General features: G+C 41.3%; 1 protein-coding gene across 1 annotated transcript; it reads left to right on the forward strand.

The window, feature by feature from the left end:
- The first annotated feature begins 1,510 nt into the window (after nt 1–1,510).
- onecut2 (one cut homeobox 2) lies at nt 1,511–6,247 on the forward strand. Its single transcript, XM_048604187.1, has 2 exons — nt 1,511–2,668; nt 6,143–6,247. Exons 1-2 carry the CDS (start codon nt 1,511–1,513, stop codon nt 6,245–6,247), a joined length of 1,263 nt encoding a protein of 420 aa, XP_048460144.1.
- The last annotated feature ends 13,473 nt before the right edge of the window (nt 6,248–19,720 follow it).

The raw sequence follows: 19,720 nt of genomic DNA on the forward strand, positions 1-19,720 counted from the left end.
TCCCAACTCCACGAATGCTAAACCGCCTCGCCCATTGGAAAATGATACCAATAATTTAGATTTTTTAAAAATATGAAAAGAAATACATATTTGATTCCAAAGTCCATTCCTTTTTCAAATAATATATATTAATGTCTAATTTTGCTTTAACCAACAATAAAAACAAAAACTATATTTAAAAATATTGCTCCTTTATCATTCACTTGTATTCAAGTCCAGTGGGTAAATATCTTCAGACTGTATGGTTCATGGTTTGGCTATGTTCTGCTTACAATTTGTAGCCGAAATCTGACTACAGCAAACCTTATTCTCAAATCAGAATTACACGAAACAATAGCACTGCCTAAACAATACATTTATGATAATCATAATGAAGACAAAAGGTTCAGTTTGGTTGCTGCAGTTTTATGTGGGGAATCTTATTAATTATTTGCTTAATATATTGAGGAAATTGTGCATTGTCCACAGAAATGAGGCATTTCACCCATTGGTTATCAAGAAAGGTTAAAAAATGAAATAGTTTTGGGGAACGTGTTCTGCTGAAGGCAGAAGCTATCATGTTACAAACAGCAGCCAATTTTTAATTGTTTCTAAACTGACGACCATTGCATAAAATTGAATTAATTGCATTTTTTCATGGTTTTAATTGAGTGCATGTTGTATATATTCAAAGCACGGCTCCACAAATACAGGAAAACAAACTCAAAAACGCGTTAATAAAATGATCTGTCAATAAAGTTGTAAATACTTATTTCCCGGGCTTTGCATTGCAAAGGGTTAAATTAGCACAACAAATTTACTAGTAGCTTTCAAATTGACTAAATCAATTAGATGGGTTTTTTTAGAGAAATGAATGTTTGGATTAGACACCCAAATCTGCCAATCAAACGGTCAAATGAATATGAAAATAATAATTGGAATAAGGGGAACCCGGAAGTTAATATTGTTTAATGCTAAGGTCGCTGGCGCTGTGTTGAAGGCTGTTGGCTGGAAAGAAGGGGTGGGTGGGGGAAATGGTGTGGGAGTGGAGCGGAGCCAGATTGTACACAACTCCGTCCACCGAAACTGGGAAGCGGACGTCCCGCCCCTGTCCGCATCGATTGGACAAGGCGATCCCAGTTCCTCGGAGACGGGATGGCTAAGAGGGAGAAGGGGAGCCTGTGATAGGCTTTAGAGCGCTGTCCATCAGAGAGGTTCGCCCGTCCCCCTCTCCTTCAGCCTGGGCTGAACAGTTTAGATTGAACCAAGAGAGAAGCGCGTCTAGGGCTGGCTCCAGCTGCATAAACAGTCGATGTAGGAGGAGGACAGGCTCGGACATGGCGAGAAGCAGCACTGGCCCGGCTGACAGTTATCGGTGATCGCGGGCACCCGTGAGGCCTTAATTTTTATTAAACCTCTCTTCTCATAGCCAGTGTATATGGATGGATGCGTGCAGATATACATGTAGCAAGAAAATCCGCCTGATTTGCCAAGCCCCAGAAGAAACTATTGCAATTCTGATTGGGACTGAATGAGCAACGCGTATAGATGTATAGCCAAAGAAGAGGTTTATGCCATGAACCCGGAGCTGACGATGGACAGCATCGGGAATTTGCACGGTGGTATCAGCCATGAGCAATCGGCGGGCGAGCTGATGAGCAGTCAGCAGCGGCAGGCGGTTTCAGCAGCGGCGGCGGCTCACCGGGAGCTCGCCACCAGGTCGGCGATGGCGTCTATCCTGGACGGAGCCGGCGAGTACCGCCCGGAGCTCTCGGTGCCCCTACACCCGGCCATCAGCATGGCCTGCGATTCCCCGCCTGGCATGGGCATGAGCAGCACCTACACCACGCTGACCCCGCTGCAGCCGCTGCCACCCATCTCCACGGTGTCCGACAAGTTCCCCCACCCGAGTCACCCTCACCCTCACACCCACCCACACCATCCCCACCACCAGCGGCTGGGCGCCGGTAATGTGAGCGGCAGCTTCACCCTGATGCGGGACGAGAGGGGCTTGCCCTCGGCCATGAACAATCTGTACAGCCCGTACCACAAGGACGTGCCGGGGATAACCCAGAACCTGTCGCCGCTGGCCAGCAACCCGCTGGGTAACGGCCTGGCCACCCTTCATAACCCCCACCAGGGCATCCAGGGCTACGGCTCCAACGGCCACGACAAGATGCTGAGCTCTAACTTTGAAGCTCACACGGCCATGCTGGCCCGGAGCGAGCAGCACCTGTCCCGGGCACTGGGAGCACCTTCGGCCGGTATGATGTCCCACCTGAACGGCTTACATCACCACCACCATCACCATCACCACCATCACCACGGCCACTCAAGCCACCATCCATCCCACGGGCCCGTGTTGGCTTCGAGTCGGGACCGGCCTCCCTCCTCCTCGGGCTCGCAGGCGAACAGCTCGGCTCAACTGGAAGAAATCAACACCAAGGAAGTAGCACAAAGGATCACGGCGGAACTCAAGCGCTACAGCATCCCGCAGGCCATCTTCGCCCAGAGGGTGCTGTGCCGGTCGCAGGGGACTCTCTCGGACCTGTTAAGAAACCCCAAACCTTGGAGTAAACTTAAATCGGGACGGGAGACCTTCAGGCGGATGTGGAAATGGCTGCAAGAACCTGAGTTCCAGAGAATGTCAGCCTTAAGGCTTGCAGGTAAGTCCCGGGATAAAGCACCAGTCTGGTCAAGGTTGTGGGTAGAGAATTCATTGGCAATGTTATTGTGTGGGACGGGTGAAGCTCACAGGATCGCTGTTACTGAACCAAAGGAAAATCGTTTCAGTTTCTGTTTACTCTCTGTTTCATCGATGAGGGATTATTGATTGTTAGTGGCTTTTTTGTGGTCAGAGGCACCCGGACCCATAAGACCCGCCAATTCTTATCCCATTCTACCTACTGCAGAGCTCCTTTGAAACCTTCTCCTTTACTGGCACAATAGCTCCAGAATTAGACAATTCAACATTCCCTCAATGAAAGGACACACCCACAATAGTAACGTGCAGCGGCATCAACATCTGATTACCATTCAATTAATATACCTTCAAGATTCACTTAAGGCGTCTAGTGTTGATTTTTTCTCTCTCTGTCTTCCTGATGGACACCGATAGTTGCACGATGCAAAATGCTGCGTGCTGCCGACCTGTTTAACCCATGACAGAATCTAAACTGTTTTGTGTGTGTTTGTGTGTGTGTGTGTGTGTGTACCTCCTTTGTAACACAGCCGTCTTCCTTCCCTTTATTAATGTCAACCCCAGCCTTGTTTTAGAGATCCAGAAGGACCAATATCAGACTATTGTTGTCTACCGGCTCATGCCTCAATTCTGCACTGGATTTACACAATTCGACCGACTGTTGTTAAAATCTACAGCGCTCGGCTAATCCTCAAACCCATGTTCATCCACAACGCCAGTTATCTCTCAACAACATTCTGCCACTGGTTTTACTCTGTTAAATCCGTAAAACGTCAAGTGAAATGTTAAAAGAAAGTCTCAATAAGATTTTACGTTTCAGAAAGTGTGCGGTGCCCGGTGACCAGCCTTCAGCTGTTTTGCACCTATTTAAACGGGTAGGTAAGACAGTGCAGTGCTTTAAGCAAACCTTCGTGTATTGTGGTGAAACCCTGGGATTGAACCCTGGCCGAGCTTCAGTGGTTGGCAATAGGAGTGGAAAATCGGCGGAATTGCATGGCTGCCCTCTAGCGGAGATATTTGCCTCTCGAATTTGAGCCAATTCCTATTGTGTGTGTTTGAGCGCATGAAATTGTATTTGTTTGCAGTTAGGGGCTATTTAAAATAAGATAATTAATATTTCCATCTTTAAACAATAGTCAATAGATTGCTGTTTAAATCTTCTTTCATACCTCATAGGCCTTTTCATACCTCGAGATTCGAGTTCACAAAATAAATAAATGAAAGTCACATTGGGAAAACACTCAACAGAAAGCTAATTTTGTTTCAATCTATATGGAAAATCTCTCTTACATTCTAAAATAAAATAGAACTGTGCCGTTCACACGGCTCCGAAACCCATAATTTAACTTTCGCCCCTCAGAAGGACAATGGAGACAACATGCATTGCAATGTCTTTAACTCGAATCTAGCTGGTTAATTGATTGTACCCTTGAAAATGTAGATTTTAAAGAGATGTTTTTATTTCTCTCACGTTGGGACAATCGGTGGTTCCTGGTTATATTTCCGTAAATTAGTTAACAGCGCAAATAAGAGAAAAATGCACTTCTGAGTTGGTATAATATCTGCCTTTATTTTAATATGCAAACTCTGTTTTGTTTATTTCCGTGAAGATATTGCCACCAATTATAAACAATATTTGTTTCCATGCCGCTGCCGTCAATTTCCGCGTAAACAAATCAGATTCGATGTTGTATACCAACGTCACGTGATATAATTGCTGTAATTACTTTTCCCAATTAAACGTGGCTCTGCATTGAAAGGACAAACTGCGTCCTCGCAGACGGAGAGCCTCAAAAACGCGGTGCACATCCTGCAGGTCGTACGTGACTGCATGTATCTTGCTAACATTCCTTTATTTTTCTGTCCACATTTATGCTTTTATGGATGGTATAACTTAGACCAGGGTAAGGAGATATCTTTTTAAAAAAAACAACGAAACGAGATTGCATTTGATTTCAGAGATTGCAACAAATACGGTGGGGGAGGAGGGAGAGGTGAAATTATTTTAAAACCGTTTTAACATCCGACCATGTTAAAATATTTCCGATCACAGTTCGCCGGTAGAACATTGTCAGAATGAGCTCAATTCAGTCCCGAGAGGCGATGGGCACCGTAGGTTTGTCTGAGTCGCCTTGTGGCCGGCAGCGAATTCTCTTGACCCGAAAAGGTGGCAAGACATTTTGAAGGCTGCCTTGAAATAATCACCCTGTCTCTACGTCCGGTTTATCTACTTGTAAAATTATGTATTCTTGTTAACAAAAAAATTGGTATTATGGCATTTGCTGAACATCAACAAAAATGAAAACCCACGGCAAAGGATGACAGCAGGGGGACAGACAGCAATTAACGAGATTGTAATTAACCATTTGGTAGTTTCGCTACTGTCAAGGAATTTCACAGCGTGTCTCTCACGTTGGCGATCAATTCTGATTAACATAATTAAACTGTTTTGTTTTTGCTGAGCTGATTTGGTAGATACAATCACAGCGCAAAAAGAAAAGGGCTTTGCCACGAGGGTATTTTAAAATAATCTGCTTCATGTGCACCAAGCCATTGCTTGAGGATGGTACATTATCACATCAATTTACTGCCGAATATTCCTGCCGCACATCCCGCAGCAGGACGCGCAAGGTATATATTCTTGCTACACCTTATTAACTCTGGCTCAATGTAGAGCAAGAGATTCAACAGAAAAAAGGAGAGACAACATATCCAACCACTTTGAGGCGAGTAGAGTAAGGTCTTATGCGGGCGCTATTGCTAATTTTTGAAACATTTGTTGAAAGATGGAAAAACACCGGGCAGTTGTCGCATCCTCTCTTTTTATATTTGAAATCAAACAGAAATGTCTGCAAATATTAGTATGCTTACTGGCAGTGCTTTGAAATGGAGCCCAGAAGCCGCAGATATGAATTATTAATGAAAATCTCTGCATGACCGGTTGCAAGCTGCAGTAGTCACCCTGGCCTTGGTTTTAACCAGGCGAAATCTGGGCACTCGTTCACTGCTGGAGCGGATGGCCTTATCTTTCTCCCTCGCGGCGGATCCATACATGATTTATATTTAGATCGCCCACTCGGGCTGAACGACAAACGATTTTTTTTTTGGCGGAGGGGAAGGAATTGCTTCTGAACGAATGCTATGCAAAGGAGTCCCAATGCCAAACATCATTTTTTAAAAGCGATACTCTCGCTGCAGCCCTCAGAGCGGCAAATTGCTGTTAATCCCCGGTAGTTTTATCGACAGTCATGAGGATCACTCATTAGCTCCAGTCGTCAGATTAATAATTGAAACCCTCCCGCTCTTGATGTTTGCCTCTGGCAGCCCCCTGTGTGAGAGAGTAACACCTTCCTAATGTTCAGTAATGTAGGAGGGTTGCTGGGAGCACGAAGGGCAAGGGAAGATACGTGGACGGTTTTTGGGTGGGGGTGTGAGGTCTGGCGGTTGGAGGAGGAGGAGGAGACGGAAAAGAAGGGAAGCAGTTGTATTTATTTTTATCACTGTATTTCAATAATGTGGTTATGTCAATATATTAAAAAATCTGTGTCTATGACCGTGGATCGATGAGGATAATCTTTAGAAGATTAAAAGGGCATTAATGCTGGCAACAATAACATAAACTTGAGAACCCGGTTAGACATTGATTTGGAACTTGATCCGACGTTGTTCCAGGAAAACTGCCATAGTCTTCCTGGCATTGTCGTCCGCATTATCTTCCCTTTGTCTCCCGACAGTTTGAGTTCCCTCCTTGCTCCCATTTTAAAAGCATTTAGTTTGCACGGCCAATGACAACGATAACTCAAGTGTTTTTTTTTAACAGTCGTACTATATTTTATTATCGATTTTCTTTGTTGTTTTTGTATTACGCGACCAAAGGTGTAACGATATTATGAGTCATTTCGCTAAAGTGAATAGGTAGCCATTTAAAGAGTTCCACTAATCCGTTTTAAAAGTAAATTTGGAAACACATAACACACAAGTAACACGAGAAGTTGACATTTTTTTTTCGAAAACTAAAAGAGAAAATGTCATTGAATCGTTTTTATATTTCCCGAGGCCAAGTTAATGTTATCAAGCGTCGAGATTGATTGTGGCATGTGACCTCAGCTACAGTTTGGCACTTTAATCTAGATTAATACGTTTTAAATTAATATGTTTATAATCAGTACTCCGGTGTTGTCACCAAACATATGTACTGTGTTGCTGTCTGACATTCAGGAGCAAAAATTTTAAAATAAAGAATTAGCCAGATGGAAAACTTAATGCGCATGTCCGAGAAAGTGTGTTAAGTGACAGGAAGCCAATTAGCATCAGAAATTGAATTCAAATGGTCTTCTGGTATGTAGCAACCTCGCCGACACAGGTTCGTGAAAACGATGAAGATTACACTTTGATGAAATGCAGACTCCAGGGTGGTTCTGATGTTACGAACCGCCGGTTAAAATTTCATATAATCAAACATTAATTAGGCAGTCTTCTGGGACCCCGAATTAGGAACCAAGGACAGTGTAAAAAGAGATTATGTTTCAGTAGGGGGTGGGACAAACTCTGTCCCTCCTGTCATCCTGTGGTACTGAAAACGTTTGGAGTTTCCAAATGCAATTCAATATCAAATACTGTGTACTAACGGTGTAGAAATCTCAGCGAAGGCTTGAGAGTATCTTTCTGATTTATTTTACAAATGACATTGAAATTATCAGTCTCCTGGTAAATGGGATTTTATGTCCGAAATATACATGTTCTTAAAAAGTATTATTTTGTCTTGACTATTGATTGTTTTAGCAATTCAGTTGATAGGTTGGATTCTGTATCTGTTACTTTAGATCTTTCCGGATCCTTTTACAGTGCCCACATCCATAACCCGAAATTTTGGGAGACATAATGCATTGTTTCATGTTTAATGTATTTACAGCTAAAATATTTAAGAACCAGCTTCATACCTGGTTCAAAATGTGCATAAGATGCATATTGCGTTGGCGGAATAATGCAATAAAATGTCCATTCTAACCTTCTTCTCCCACCAACAGCCGAATTGACACTGTTCATTCTTTCACTGCAAATCATTCCTAGTTGTTTGAAATTCCTCCTGATGTTTAAAACCATCCGTTTCTATACCAGTGCATTAATTTGCCTTGAAATGCTATCAATTGTACTGCACATTCTCCACGACTCCAGAAAATACATTTAAAAATTAACATGGGCACCTCATTTAGAAAACAATTTATATTTTCAAGTCATGCAGCTAAAACTTTATTTGCAAACATAAAACGTCACATAGTCAGTTTGTTTTTCTTTTTACCAGATGGCTTGCCTGCTGCAATCTTTGGTATTATTTAACAAATCACTTGGCACTTTCAAAAGACTGGAGCGATCTTAAACGTTATACATGTGTGCTATACACTATATACAATTTTTAATAGCGTAATTACATATCGATATTTATTGCTCCCCTGAGATCTTGCCTTATTACAAGGACATGTAACACAATCTGAGGAAACAACCCAGTGCATTATAGATGGTCCCGGTGTTGTGCCAATGTCAATTTCTTAACTCCAGTCCATCAGGGCTGCACAGCTTGACCTACATACATTGTTTCCTGACCCTGTTCATGCATAAGGAGAGATGATTCAATTATAAACGCAGAGTAAAACTCATTTTTCAAAAATAAAAGCAGTACTCTGGAGTTAGGAAAATAGAGTCCTTATGACATTGCATTACCATCTCAATGATTGTTGATACTTAATTGACTAGTGTGCCCCTCCCCCTTAAAAAACTCAGTTTTTCTCTTGACGTTCAGCATGTCCTGATAATGATTAGCTCGTGTTTGTTCTGACGAATTCGGCAAAACCTTTCAGGATTGATTTACGTCGCCAACAACTTTTTCTGTGAAACAACGCTCTCGTCTTCGCTATTGCCCTTCGTCTGAATTTTATTTGCTCATTCTTGATTTCAAAATTAGTGGAACATGCTTCCTTTCTGGATTTATTGGACGGCGCTTCGAGCGCCAAAAGCCCTATCACAAAAGAACTTTGCTCTCTCAGACTCTGAGTCGGTACAAACAAGCCTTTGTTTTATTTGTGATATTGGTGGCTCGCTGACATCGATTTTCATTTGTCACAACCCGAGTGAAAAAAAAACAATGGAGAAGTCGCCCAGCGAGGCTCCCCATTTGAGGTTTTATCAGAAACGACGTTCATTTGATGCAGGAATAGGGAAAACCTTCGCCATCGATTACATTGATCCAGCCTTTCCCTTTAAGAAACGGCACGTTTCTTGCATAGAAGCTCTTGCTTAGATTTACTGTTTACCCGGATGCTGTTACTTTTTAATATTGTATTATCATTCGATTTGTTATTACTGAGAAATACAAGAACACCTGAAACAAGTGTTCTACAAGCAGAGGCACAGGGCAGGCAATGACAGAGGGGAGTCATTACCACGAGGATCTGCCGAGTAGGCAATGCACCAACATATGCACAATCTTCAATGTGCTTTCCAGCGGACCCTGCATTCCAGTATTTTTCTCATGATTTTACTTTACAAATATTTTATATACATTGGATATTATCGGTTATCTAGTCTGTAAGTCAGTTGATGTTAATGTGAAATATAGAGAATGTGAAGGATCTAATTTTAAAATGATGAGTTATTCAATTATATTTTTCGCACAATGTTACAGGCAGAATGAGCCAAATATATGTAAACTTTTACCTGGCTAACATCCATACATTATGATGGAACATAATGCGCATTATGGTTTAATTTTGTATTGTAACATATATTGTATATGCCGCAGATTTATGCACACATGTCTACCGTATAGTATATACAGGTAAAATGAAGAAAGGAAACGCAACATTTAAGGCACTAACTTTTCTTCATTGTGAGCTTCCTTCCTGCTGGTTGAAGAACGGTGAATACGCGAATCATTTGGAACTTAACGCGTCCACAATCAGCACATAGATCAAAGCAGACGCATTTTTTCATTTTGTCAACAAAACCTTCTAGGTCGCTTGTAGCTATTTTGCCAGATCATATTAGGGACATAACTTTCTTATAATTTCGTTTACTAAATACATTCCAATAACAAGTAGTGGGAGAAAATCACGTGATCACGTTAGTTAGCTTTTGTTTTACATTTAAAAATATGGCTGGGGGAAAACACTGTGTTTGTGTTAATGCACAGTTGATGCTGGTTGCCCTAAAACCAAACAAGATTAAAAGTAGTTTCATGTAAACAAATGTGCCTCAGTTCATGAGTGGCGTGTCAATTTAGTATTGTTTCATGTATTTACGTCGCTATTGTGATGGTCATTAAGTTTCGTGCTTACTTCGTTAGTTTAACCCAACAGGAGGGAAAGACAACCTAAGTTTGTATTGAATTACAAATATATACATCTATTACCATCTCAAAAATGTACCATCTCAAAAAGGAGCAGAAGCGTTTGTGGTTATTCTAGCCCGGTCTGTGTAACTTTACAGATAATTAGAAGCCATTATTGGATATTTTTTTCATTTGTAATCCTAATGGGTTGTGTGGTTTTGTACTCCATGTCTTCTGAACTCACGTTTGGATAAATAGTTACGTAACAGCAAAAGGAAATTGCAAGACTACTCCGCGCACTATAACGATCGAGCAAGGCATAAAACATCTGGCGAATACAATGGCAGAGCGGGCAAACACTGAAGAAAGCGACAGAGAATACGGAGAGACAAAGAGAACGGACGCACAAGACTGGAAAAGGCAAGGACTGCCGCAGATGGGCTTACAGAGATGGACAGGCATAAGTGTCTGACAAATAATAAGAGGTTGTGCAGTCATTACATACATCAAGGTATGGGCCTACAACACTATTCATTCACTGCTAGCAGTATTTTTAAAAGTTGAGCAAATGATGCCTTGCACTCTGGTTAGAGAAAAATTGTGCTGGCAAATGGAATACGATAACAGGTATAGTGTATTTATATGCTTTTAAATTTAGCAAAGCAAATATAATTTTTGTTGTAGTCTAATCCGTGCATTTTGCACGTGGCAAGTCTTTACTTACCTTGGGTCTTTCCAGTAGTAATTAACCTCATCAAATTGACAGAAGTGCAAGAATCTTCATTACTAATGTTGTCAACATGGGAAGCTGTTTTGTTGTGTAATCTGCAATGGGCGTAGTTGCAGGGAAATGCAACAACCTTTCCAAACGTCTTGCGAGCTCCTATAGCAGTGTACCTGAGTACAAAATCACCAGCAAAGTATGCTTAGGCCGAGGAAGGTACACAAACGTTCACTGGTTTAATAAATAGCAGTGGTGGGAGCTAACAATTGCCTGGCATTTAAAAACGATCATTGTTCTGTAAATGTTGTGACTTGTTAGAAGGGCGTCAATCTTGGTGTTCAAGATTTGCTTTAACCAGACCGCCACGTATTTAGGTTGCATCTTTCTGGTTTATTTCGAGAATGAACCACATTTGTTAAACAATTGAAAGAACATTGTAGCAGTTAATGGGTTTGTTAGTCGTTCCTCTGAGTTCAAAGGGTAAGGTTCACCCTTGGTACAGCTAATTGATTTCTTTTATTTTGGTGGTAGCAAATTGTTGGAGAAATTGTAGGGGTTAGTGTTTTCAGACTGTGATATGCAGAAGGTTTAATCTGGTGTATGACTTTCGCATTTTTAACCCTTTACTGCCCTATAAATCCAGTGCACAGGCCTAGACAGGGAGCAAGAGTAACTAATCGCCATATCAGAGGTTATAATTAGCACTTAAATAGCGTCATCTGATTGATTTTTGTATGACTGTTGAATCTTGACGAACAAATGTGTGCTTGCTACCCGCACATTGCATACTACAGTTGCAGGTTATATCACCGACATGTCTTTATGCTGCTCCACTGCAGCCACAGTGCTATTGCTATGACTAATCATCATTACAAACACATAGCATCTGAAAAAGGATCAAAATTAACGCTGGAAATAGCAGCATTCTGTATTTCCTAACAGGATTTTTAAAAATTGAATGAAATTGCTCAAAATCGAAATGAATAGACTTGTTAAAATACATGGTGTTGCAATAGTAGAATAGAATAGAATGTCCTTAATTGTCACATATACATAGTACAAATGTTGCAGGATTTTAAATACGGAGAATTAGCTTGCAAACAAATAATATAATGAACAGAACTGTAGATGCTTTCCTAAAAATAAAGTCGAGATTTTTGGTATGGCTCTTAGATATATCTAAAACTGGCTTGGCATTTATTAGAGCCCAGCCTGTATGGATATGACAATTGCAAATATGACAATTGCTTGTTTGATTCTGCTTGATTTAAAAGATTGCTTTTTATATGTATATAGTCATTGGCGTGAAAATAATAATTCGTATCTTTTTTCGGGAAATGCAGTAGGGAGGATGGGTGAGGGTTCCGATTGGTAAACATTTACAAATAACTTTCATGTAGACAATAGATGACCTTCCTCACATTACTATCACCGCTAATGTTTACTGGTCATTGCGCTGTCCCCGGTTGTATTCTTACATAATATGCCTTTAAGTCTCAGCCGAGAAATGAACAGCACCAGACTGCTTCAACGCAATATTTACTAACACACACGAATTTGTATGAGTAAAAGTAAAATGCATGTCTTGTAAAATCTTACGCCGAGACATGAAGAACTCGTGTGACAGCTAAAGCGTAGAATTAATCGACTGGCTGATTGATTAACTGTTTAATTCGATGGCGTAACACGAGCTCTCTTTTTAATAGCGTTCTTGTTAATGCTGTTTGTTGACATGACTGACGGCTTCGTTTGTTTTGGAAGCTGTTTACATGCGGTGAGCTTTTATTGCGTTTGCGTTCAGACCTTTGAATCGGGCAAATTGATCAACAGCAGTTAGGATATTCTAACGCTGGGGTTCTGTCCGAGACCGTGGTATACTGAAGGATCTGGCACGCTTGTTTGCTACATCGAAGGTCCGCAGTTTAATGGATGGATTCGAACCAAGGTCAGAACCAAAAATTCCATCCCCTTCCCCCTCACCCCCGGTGTCAGGTTCAAGTCAACATGTTGAATGCGCAGATAAAGCTTGAAATCTCAGGATCCCGGTCAATGGCGCCTTGGCGAGATATTGGAAGGATTAACTATCACAGTTTTGTGCGGGGTTACCCCCTGTTCTGCGTGTACTCAGGAACACGACTGGCAGTCGATCTGACAGACTTGCGTCTGCTACTACGCTTGTCCTTTGATCAGTATCAATTAAAATACTTTGGGAAAGCAGAAATCGCCATGATTTGAAATGTTTCAGTACTCTGCAGACTCCAACTCGAAGGTCCTTGGAATTACTGCATTTTTAATTTCACTCTTAAACATCGACTGGAAAGGACTGGCTTGTGTGTGGGAGAAAAGATAAATCAATAGCTGTAGACAATCGCCACCGGTAAGTTGGGGAAAGGGAACGAGTAGCGGAACTGTAGAGACAAGGCCGGTTCTAGTTGTCATCCCTGATCCGTGCTGAGTTCGCTACTCTTCAGCTGATACCATAGAAGTGATGCTTGGGTAGATTTCAGTGGTTGCGTAAGGAAGGGGGTCATGGGAGAGTAATTGATCAGCTCCGTCAGGGTAGCCTTGGGGAGGAGTTCGTTGAGTGTATCCGTGATAGTTTTCTTGAATAGTATGTAATGGAACCGACGAGGGAGCAAGCTATCCTAGATCTGGTCCTGTGTAATGAGACAGGAATAATTAATGACCTCATAGTTAGGGATCCTCTTGGAAGGAGTGATCACAGTATGGTTGAATTTAGAATACAGATGGAGAGTGTGAAGATAAAATCCAATACCAGGGTCCTGTGCTTGAACAAGGGGAACTACAATAGAATGAAGGAGGACTTGGCTAAAGTAGACTGGAAACAAAAATTTTATGGTGGGACAGTTGACGAGCAGTGGAGGACTTTGAAAGCAATTTTTCAAAGTGCTCAGCAGAAGTATATTCCAATGAAAAGGAAGGACTGTAAGTAAAGGGGTAATCTGCCATGGGTGTCTAAAGAAATAAGGGAGGCTATCAAATTGAACGAGAAGGCATACAAAGTGGCCAAAAACAGCATGAAACTAGAAGATTGGGAAAACTTTAAAGGTCAACAGAAAGCCACAAAAAGAGCAATAAAGAAAAGTAAGATAGAACATGAGAAAAAGCTAGCACAGAATATAAAGACAGATAGCAAAAGTTTCTATAAATATATAAAACGAAAAAGAGTGGCTAAAGTAGACATTGGTCCTTTAGAGGATGAGAAGGGGAATTTAGTTATGGGATATGATGAAATGGCCGAGGCATTGAACAGGTATTTTGTATCGGTCTTCACAGTGGAGGACACTAATAACATGCCAGTAATTGACAAAGAGACGAAGGTAGGTGAGGACCTGGAAACCATCATTATTACGGAAGAGATAGTGTTGGGCAAGCTAATGGAGCTAAGGATTGATAAGTCTCCTGGCCCTGATGGAATGCATCCCAGGATACTAAAAGAGATGGCAGGAGAAATAGCAGGTGCACTGGCAGTAATTTTCCAAAATTTGCTGGACTCTGGGGCAGTCCCAGCAGATTGGAAAACAGCAAATGTGATGCCACTGTTTAAAAAAGGAAGTAGACAAAAGATGGGGAATTATAGACCGGTTAGCTTAACCTCTGTAGTGGGGAAAATGCTTGAGTCTATTATCAAGGAAGAAATAGCAAGGCATCTTGATAGAAATTGTCCCGTTGGGCAGATGCAGCATGAGTTTATGAAGGGCTTGACAAATCTTTTGGAATTCTATGAAGACATTATGAGCCAGGTGGACAATGGGGACCCAGTGGATGTGGTGTACCTAGATTTCCAAAAGGCCTTCGACAAGGTGCTGCACAAGAGGCTACTGCATAAGAAAAGGATGCATGGCGTTAAGGGTAAAGTATTAGCATGGATAGAGGATTGGTTGACTAACAGGAAGCAAAGAGTGGGGATAAATGAGTGCTATTCTAGTTGGCAGTCAGTGACTAGTGGTGTGCCTCAGGGAACGGTGTTGGGACCGCAATTATTTACAATTTATATAGATGATTTGGAGTTGGAGACCACGTGTAGGGTGTCAAAAGTTTGCAGATGACACTAAGATGAGTGGCAGAGCAAAGTGTGCAGAGGACTGTGAAACTTTGCAGAGGAACATAGATACATTGAGTGAGTGGGCAAAGGTCTGGCAGATGGAATACAATGTAAATAAATGTGAAGTCATACATTTTGGTAGGAGTAATAGTAAAAAGGATTATTACTTGAATGGTAAAATGTTGCAGCATGCTGCTATGCAGAGGGACCTGGGTGTCCTTGTGCATGAATCACAGAAGGTAGGTCTGCAGGTACAACAAGTAATTAGGAAGGCAAATGGAATTTTGTCCTTCATTGCTAAAGGGATTGAGATTAGAAGCAGAGAGATTATGTTGCAGCTGTACAAGGTGCTGGTGAGGCCACACCTGGAGCACTGTGTGCAGTTTTGATCTCCTTACTTGAGAAAGGATGTACTGGCACTGGAGGGGGTGCAAAGGAGGTTCACTAGGTTGATTCCGGAGTTGAGGGGGTTGGCTTATGAGGAGAGACTGAGTAGATTGGGATTATATTCATTGGAATTCAGAAGATTGAGGGGGGATCTTATAGAAACATATAAAATTATGAAGGGAATAGATAAGATAGAAGTAGAGAGGATGTTTCCAGTGGCAGGTGAAGCTAGGACAAGAGGGCATAGCCTCAAGATTAGAGGGAGCAGATTTAGGACTGAATTGAGAAGGAACTTCTTCACCCAGAGGGTTGTTAATCTATGGAATCCCTTGCCCAGTGAAGTAGTTGACGCTACTTCAGTAAACGTTTTTAAAGATAAGGTAGACATTTTTTTGAACAATAAAGGAATTAAGGGATACGGTGAGAACGCGGGTAAGTGGATCTGAGTCCACGAAAAGATCAGCCATGATCTTATTGAATGGCGGAGCAGGCTCGAAGGGCCGGACGGCCTACTCCTGCTCCTAGTTCTCATGTTCTATGTTTCCCTCTTCATCACTATCCCCTGCTCTTTTGCTGGTGACGTTTTCTTTTTCTTTCCTTTTGTTTCATATTCAGAGATACTCTTACACACGGTTGTTGCTCCATCGCCACATTATCCTTATTATTTATTGTTCCATCTACTAATTGCTGGTGGTGTTAATGTTGGAGAAAGATTGAGCTCACTTGTAAGGCCAATCATTGGCGGATATTTGCTGAGTCAAACATAAAAATGGAGGACAACTGAAAGCGGGACTCTTGTACCCAGCTCCAGGATCAATGCATTCAGGAAGAGAGCGAAAAAAAATAAAGAAACCGATTATTTTTTTCTCTCTGTAAAACATCCAGTGGGATATGGGATACACGGAAGTGCGCTGTTTCACTAACTTCTCTCTGCTGTCCAAGACAGATTGTGAAAGCTGTACGTAATGTGTGCATTAGCAAATTGAACGTTGCTAAGTAGCGTTTGTAACCTACAGATGCCCCCTGTCCCGCACCCTCTATTGTCATTGCGGTCTAGTCTCTCAGTGGTGGCAGTAGCTGGTTTTTGGCTCGCCTGTGTTAAGTGATAATTACCTGTAAGGTTTCCTCACTGTTATCCAATCATGTTGAGAGTAACTTATTCACCGAGTGCAGTTACACCATCAACGAACTTTACTCGTGGAGTTGATCAATAACCAGGATCCGATAACTGTATTGATTAGTCAACCAGTGTTGACATTCTTCAGTTTATGGAGATTCATGATCTCTTTTTGGTTAATTCTTAAACAGCAATATCGCCTACATCTAAATGCCTTTATGGTTATTTCAAAATAAGTTTGGTAGGGATTTGAATAAGACGGTAACATTAAATTAGATCCATTGCTAACAGAGGCCACTGAACTCTAACTGTGATTTTATCTATTTTATTCGTAGCAATTAGGAATTCAAGTCTGCTGTTACATTTGCCAAGTATATTTCGGGCGGAAACTGCAGTAAAGATTAACAGATGTGCTTTACGTCTTAGTACTTTATTAGTAAGACCTATAAATTCTTATTTGGCCTTTCGAACTTCTGTTGATTATTCACTGTATTTATCAACCATTAATGTAGAACAATGTTTGGCAGTTATTCCACAACATATGGTCCATTTCGCTTGCTTGGCAATGTTGTAGCCGGATGCAGGTTTATCATTGAGAATTGCGCGTACAATGCTGCCACCTTCTGGTCATAGACCCTTGGCACGTAATAATATAATAATAACATAATAAATTGTTATCTTTTCAACTTAAAAAGAATCAGTATATTTTGCGTTTCCTGGAAGATGCGCGGATATAGTTTTTATTGCACTGTGCGGAAGGTGTGCGTAAAATTACAGGTTAAGTAAAGGAAAGCGATAAAGCGAGCAATTACATCCAATTACAGCAGCCAGGTCAGTACCGCGGACAGTTCCTCTGAGAGGGCCAGCACGCATGGTCATTTGTAAAAACCATTGTGATGGTATCTCAATTGTGCACAGTTATATAAAACGTGGTCTTTTGTTTGTGACATTATATCTGATTGCTGTAATTGGAATAGATGCACAAATATCCTTAAAAGTGATATAAAATGATTTGATGTAAAATGAAAGTAGGGAGTCCAGAACCAGAGATAGTAGGAACTGCAGATGCTGGAAAATCTGAGACAACAAGGTGCAGAGCTGGATGAACACAGCAGGCCAAGCAGCATCATAGGAGCAGTAACCAGAGGTCACATCTAAGGACACCGGCTAGGCTATTTAGGACTGAGGTGAGGAAAAATTTCTTCACCTGAGAGTGGTGAGTCTGTGGAATTCTCTCCCGCAGAAAGTAGCTGAGGCCAAAACATTGGATGTTTTCAAGAAGGAGTTAAATGTAGTTCTTAAAGCTAAAGGAATCAAAGGATATGGAGTGAATGTGGGAACAGGGTGCTGAGCATCATCCATGATCATATCGAATGGCCAGCAGGCTCGAAGGACTGAATGGCCAACTTCTGCTCCTATTTTCTATGTTTCTGTGATTCAGTTCACACAATCTCTGTCATTTCATTACTGAAGATGCAAAATAATATTGTAATGTACTTAAATGAGCACTGTCTGTTGCATCCAGTCATTCAGTAGAAACCTTGCCATTGTGCACCCATTTGTTCATATGATATTGTCATACAGAAGATAAACCCTACTGCAGACTCACCCCAGTAGTAGTCAATGGAAAGGGAAGTCTTATCATTTTTGCCATTCCAAAAGTGTGGTTAGCTGGAAAGCCTGTGATAGTGGTTTAGTTGAGAATCCGGATTCAACCTAAAATATCCTCTGATTTAGGAACATAGTGGCATAATAACAGGAACAGGCCATTCAGCCCCTTGAGCCTGTTCCACATTTTAATGAGATCATGGCTGATCTGTGGCATAACCCCACATACGTACTTTTAGCCCATATCCCTTAATACCATTGGTTAACCAAAACAAAACTATATCAGACTTAAAATTTACAACTGATCTTTGTGCAAGAGAGTTCCAAACCTCCACCACCCTTTGTGTGTAGAAGGGCTTCCTAACATCTCTCCTGAATGTTCTAGCCCTAATTCTCAGACTATGCCCCCTTGTTCTAGAATCTCCAACCAGTGGAATGAGTTTATCTTTATCTACCCTGCCTTTTCCTATTAATATCTTGAAGACTTTGATCAGATCACCTCTTAACCTTCTAACTTCTAGAGTAAACAGGCCTATTTTTACAAACTGTCCTCCTAAATTAACCCCTGAAGCTGAGGTACCATTCTTGTAAAACCTATGTTGTACTCCCTTCAAGGCCAATATATCCTTTCCAAGGCATGCTGCCTAGATCTGCTCATAGTACTCCAAGTGGGGTCTAACCAGGGTTTTGTATAGCTGCCATATAACCCCTGCATCCTTATACTCCAGTCCTCTAGATGTAAAAGCCAACATTCCACTAGCCTTCTTGATTATTTTCTGCACCTATTTGTGGCATTTTAAAGATCTCTGCACCTGAACCTCCAAACCTCTTTGGGCATGCACTATATCTAACTCCATACCATCTAGAAAGTACCCTGATCTATTTTTATTTGTCCAAAAAGGATAACCTTACACTTGCTTATGTTGAATTGTACCTGCCACAGTTCCTCCCATTCATCTAGTTTATCAACATTCCTTTATAATTTCATGTTATCATCTACACTATCTACAATACTGCCTAATTTTGTGTCATCTGCAAATTCGGATGTATGACTTTCTATGCTATCATCTAAGTGATTAATAAATAATGTGAGTAATTGAGTCCCTACACAGTTCCTTGTAGGATACCACTGGTCACATCCTGCAATTTGATTACCTATCCATTATCCCTACCTTCTGCCAACTGCCACACAACTAATTTCCTAGCCACATTACTAATTTGCTCTCAATTCTGTAGGCTTCTGCCTTAGTTAACAGCTTCTTATGTGGGACTTTATCAAATCCCTTCAGGAAGTCCATATAAACAACCTCCATAGACATTCCCCTGTCCACTACCTGAGTCACCTCTTCAAAATAATTCAATGAGGTTGTCAGGCATGATGTTCTTGTCATGAATCCATGACTCTTCTGGTTTAAGTGAAAATGTTCAAGGTGCTGAGTTAACCTATCCTCAAATATAGACTCCAACAATTTCCTCACCACAGATGTTAGGCTAACTGGTCTGTAATTTCTTGGTCTTCCTCTTTCACCTTTCTTAAAAAGCAGAGTGGCACATGTAATTCTCTAATACAAAAGGATGACTCCTGTATCTAGGGAAATCTGAAAGGTTCTAGTTAGGGCATCTACAATGACGTCCTCTACTTCATTAGCACAGATGGAAACCATAAGGTCTGGGGCTTTTGTCACTCCTCAGTGCCATTAATTTCCTCATTAACAATATTTTACTTAAGTTAATTTTATTTAGTCCCTGTCCCTGATTCACATTAATTTACTTGAGACTTCCAGCAAGCTAACCTTCTTTTCTACTGTAAATAC

This window comes from Rhincodon typus, chromosome 1 (genome assembly GCF_021869965.1).
Source record: "Rhincodon typus isolate 14 chromosome 1, sRhiTyp1.1, whole genome shotgun sequence".
Lineage (NCBI taxonomy): Eukaryota > Metazoa > Chordata > Chondrichthyes > Orectolobiformes > Rhincodontidae > Rhincodon > Rhincodon typus.

Bases quoted from the DNA above. Each gene is read 5' to 3' on its own strand.
- onecut2 (XM_048604187.1), top strand. From the start codon at position 1,511: ATGAGCAACGCGTATAGATGTATAGCCAAAGAAGAGGTTTATGCCATG. The intron at 2,669-6,142 runs GTCTGGTCAAGG...GAGGAGGAGGAG, and splicing joins AGTCCCGGGATAAAGCACCA to ACGGAAAAGAAGGGAAGCAG.